The sequence below is a fragment of the Symphodus melops genome (assembly GCF_947650265.1).
Source record: "Symphodus melops genome assembly, contig: scaffold_480, whole genome shotgun sequence".
NCBI lineage: Eukaryota > Metazoa > Chordata > Actinopteri > Labriformes > Labridae > Symphodus > Symphodus melops.
The window spans coordinates 6580-9798 of NW_027636509.1; the positions used below are offsets into that span (position 1 = coordinate 6580).

Consider the following 3219-nt stretch of genomic DNA (forward strand, 5'->3'; position numbering starts at 1 on the left):
ATGTATGAAATTGAACAGTTCAACACAAACCTTTACATTCTAATGAAGCAGGAGAACAAAGAAGTTTGAAAAGAAAGAACTTTTGCACTTAGTGTTTTTCTATCGGTGCAGAATTAATGAGAAAACAGTTAAAAGGGAAAGTTTGTTTGCTTTTTTCCCACGGGACGTGAACGCAGCCTCTCCCTTCACTTCTTGCGCTCTCTCTGCAGGGCAGCAGGGGGTGATGGCTTGTTCCTGGAAGAGCCCAGCCTGCCTGCAGAGTCACTCACATTCCTGGCTGGGATTCAATGACTGAGCCAGACACACAAACATGGAGGGAGGGGGCGCGTGAGAGAGAGAGAGAGAGAGGGAGAGAGAGGGGGAGAGAGAGAGAGAGAGAGAGAGAGAGAGGGAGAGAGAGGGGGAGAGAGAGAGAGAGAGAGAGAGAGAGAGGAGAGAGAGGGAGCGCGCTCGCGAGAGAGAGAGAGAGAGAGACCTAGACGGAGCGCGATGGTGGGAGGGAGGGGGAGAGAGAGAGAGAGAGAGAGAGAGAGAGAGGCAGGCTCTCAGACTTCTCATCTCCATACAGTCAGAGTGAAGTGCGGGGGCAGACGGAGCGGGTTGCTGCAGTCCTCGACAGCGGAAAGAGCCGCAAATAAGGATTTTTTGATCGAGCAGTATCGACCCACAACTCCTGCTTTTGTTTCATTTTCACCCACTTCTCTTTGGAATCCACCAAACGGAACTTTTGTCTTGTGTGGAGTTTGGAGAGCCGGGCTCTCTCCGGATATGGACAGTCTGCGCCCCGCTGCAGGGAGCGACTGGCCGCTGTTCACGCTGTAGGCTCGGAATAAAACTGTAATCTGGGACTTTTCTTACTGGATGTTTGATGAAGCGCTTCGCCTTTTCTTTCACTTCTGGGACGCCGTGGATTTACCAGGTTCAAGAACGGATAGATACTCGTGATTCCCGGTCGACGCCAAGAAGGATTTACGCTTCTAAAGTTGCAGGAAAAACATGGAGACTGTAAGTCGGCAGAGCTTCCAGCCTCATCCGGGACTGCAACAAACTCTGAAGCAGTTTCACCTCAGCTCTATGAGCTCTCTGGGTGGACCGGCGGCTTTCTCTGCCCGGTGGCAACATGAGCTCCTCTTCAAGAAGGACGGGAAGGAGCCCGAGCCGGTGCTGCAGCATCTGCCGCCGCCGGTGATGCCGGGACCGCTCTTCATCCCGTCGGACCGCTCCACGGAGAGGTGCGAGACGGTGCTGGAAACCGAGACCATCTCGTGCTTCGTGGTCGGCGGGGAGAAGCGCCTGTGCCTGCCGCAGATCCTCAACACGGTGCTGCGGGACTTCAGCCTGCAGCAGATCAACTCCGTGTGCGACGAGCTGCACATCTACTGCTCCCGGTGCACGGCGGACCAGCTGGAGATCCTCAAAGTCATGGGGATCCTGCCCTTCTCCGCGCCGTCCTGCGGCCTCATCACCAAGACGGACGCCGAGCGGCTCTGCAACGCCCTGATCTACGGAGGCGCCTACCCGCCGCGCTGCAAGAAGGAGCTGAACGGAAGCGCGCTGGAGCTCGAGCTCACCGAGAGGAGCTTCAAAATCTACCACGAGTGCTTCGGCAAGTGTAAGGGCTTGTTCGTACCGGAGCTGTACACGAGCCCCAACGCAGCGTGCATCCAGTGCATGGACTGCAGACTCATGTACCCGACGCACAAGTTCGTGGTGCACAGCCACAAGGCGCAGGAGAACAGGACTTGCCACTGGGGCTTCGACTCGGCCAACTGGAGGGCGTACATCCTCCTGGGCCAGGATTACACGGGGAAAGAGGAGAAGGCCCGCCTGGAGCAGCTCCTGGACGAGATCAAGGAGAAGTTTGACTTCGCCAACAAGTACAAGAGGAAAGCTTCGTCCAGGGTGAGTGGAGCTCCGCGCGCGCTTTCCTTTCTGCTTCGTCTCTGTTCACCCACTTCTTCAAATCTGCTGCATGCATTGCAGCTTATCTTCAATTCTTTAAGTCAAGTAAACCCCCCCCCCCCCCTCCTCCCTGTGAGAGCACACATCTTACATGTTTCCTCACCCGCTGATCTGGAGAAAAGTCTCAAAAAGATTTCCAGCTGGAGGAAGTTGTGAGGCTGTGAGGATTCCCTGAAACAGTCCCCGTTAGAGGAAAGCCTGAGTGAGTGAGAGGTTGGTGTGTCAGTGTTTGGTCATCATTGATATGTTGTCACTAATTGAGCGGTGACAACAGAACACCTCTGCTGCTCATAAAGCCATTATCTGCCTCTCAGTCTGCGCTTTATGAGCCTCCGCTGTAAACACTATCTGCTCTACCAACAAATGGCTCAGTGGGAAACAACAGTCAGAGGAGGGTGTGTGTGTGTGTGTGTGTGTGTGTGGATTACACACCAGGTCAGATGGAAGGGAGGCGAACCTTCTTTGGGTCAGCAGCGTGTCAGACTCTCATGTTCTCACTTCCTGCTTGTTTGTACGATGTGCACGTGAAGCGACGCGTCACGGTCACATCCAGAAACACGGAGGCTTTTCTCTCTTATGAAGTGTGTGTGTGTGTGTGTGTGTGTGTGTGTGTGTGACACATTCACTGAGTTGTTAAACAGAAAGTTCTGGACGCGGGGTCTGGTTCCGACCCGCTCGGCTCTGCTGGGCTTCTCTTTACGGGATGACTGTAAAGCAGGATTATGATGTGTGCAGGCAGCAGGCAGGAGTTTGTAGAGTTGGGTGGTAGTCTGATAAAAGGGTTCCCCCCCTCCCCCCCCTCCCCCCCCTTAAAAAAAAAGCTAGTGCAGCCATTTGCATGAACTGTTACACATGAATGGAGTTGATGAAGCAGGGTTTAGAAGTATTGTGGTGGAAACATAATATGATCCCAACAAAGGGGAGCATTCAGCAAACATCAGACCCCCCCCCCCCCACACACACACACACACACCCACCTCTGATACACTCTTCACCTGCAGAGGAGTCTGAGTCCATTGAGCTGCTGGGACGTGCACACAGGTGTGATTACAGGTGTGTGTTTAATGTGAAGCAGATCAATGCAGGGCTTTACTGGTTTCATGTAGGGGGGGTGAGGAGGAGGCCCCCCTGGACGCCTCCTCACACACTCTGCTGCAGCGGTGACGCGTCCATGGTGGCGGCGCCGAGCGCTGACGAGGGATTCAGCTGGAACGAGTGGATCGTGGAGGCGTCACTTTTTTGATCAGCCAATCCCAC

At 54.3% G+C, this 3219-nt stretch overlaps 1 protein-coding gene across 1 annotated transcript; it reads left to right on the forward strand.

Annotated features, from left to right (window-relative positions):
- Positions 1 to 438: 438 nt before the first annotated feature.
- LOC306819432 (ski oncogene-like) lies at positions 439 to 1945 on the forward strand (the record flags this gene model as incomplete). The annotated part of the gene is made up of 1 exon (XM_079373231.1): positions 439 to 1945. A coding segment is annotated over exon 1 (949 nt), but the record flags the coding sequence as incomplete, so codon positions are not given.
- Positions 1946 to 3219: the final 1274 nt, after the last annotated feature.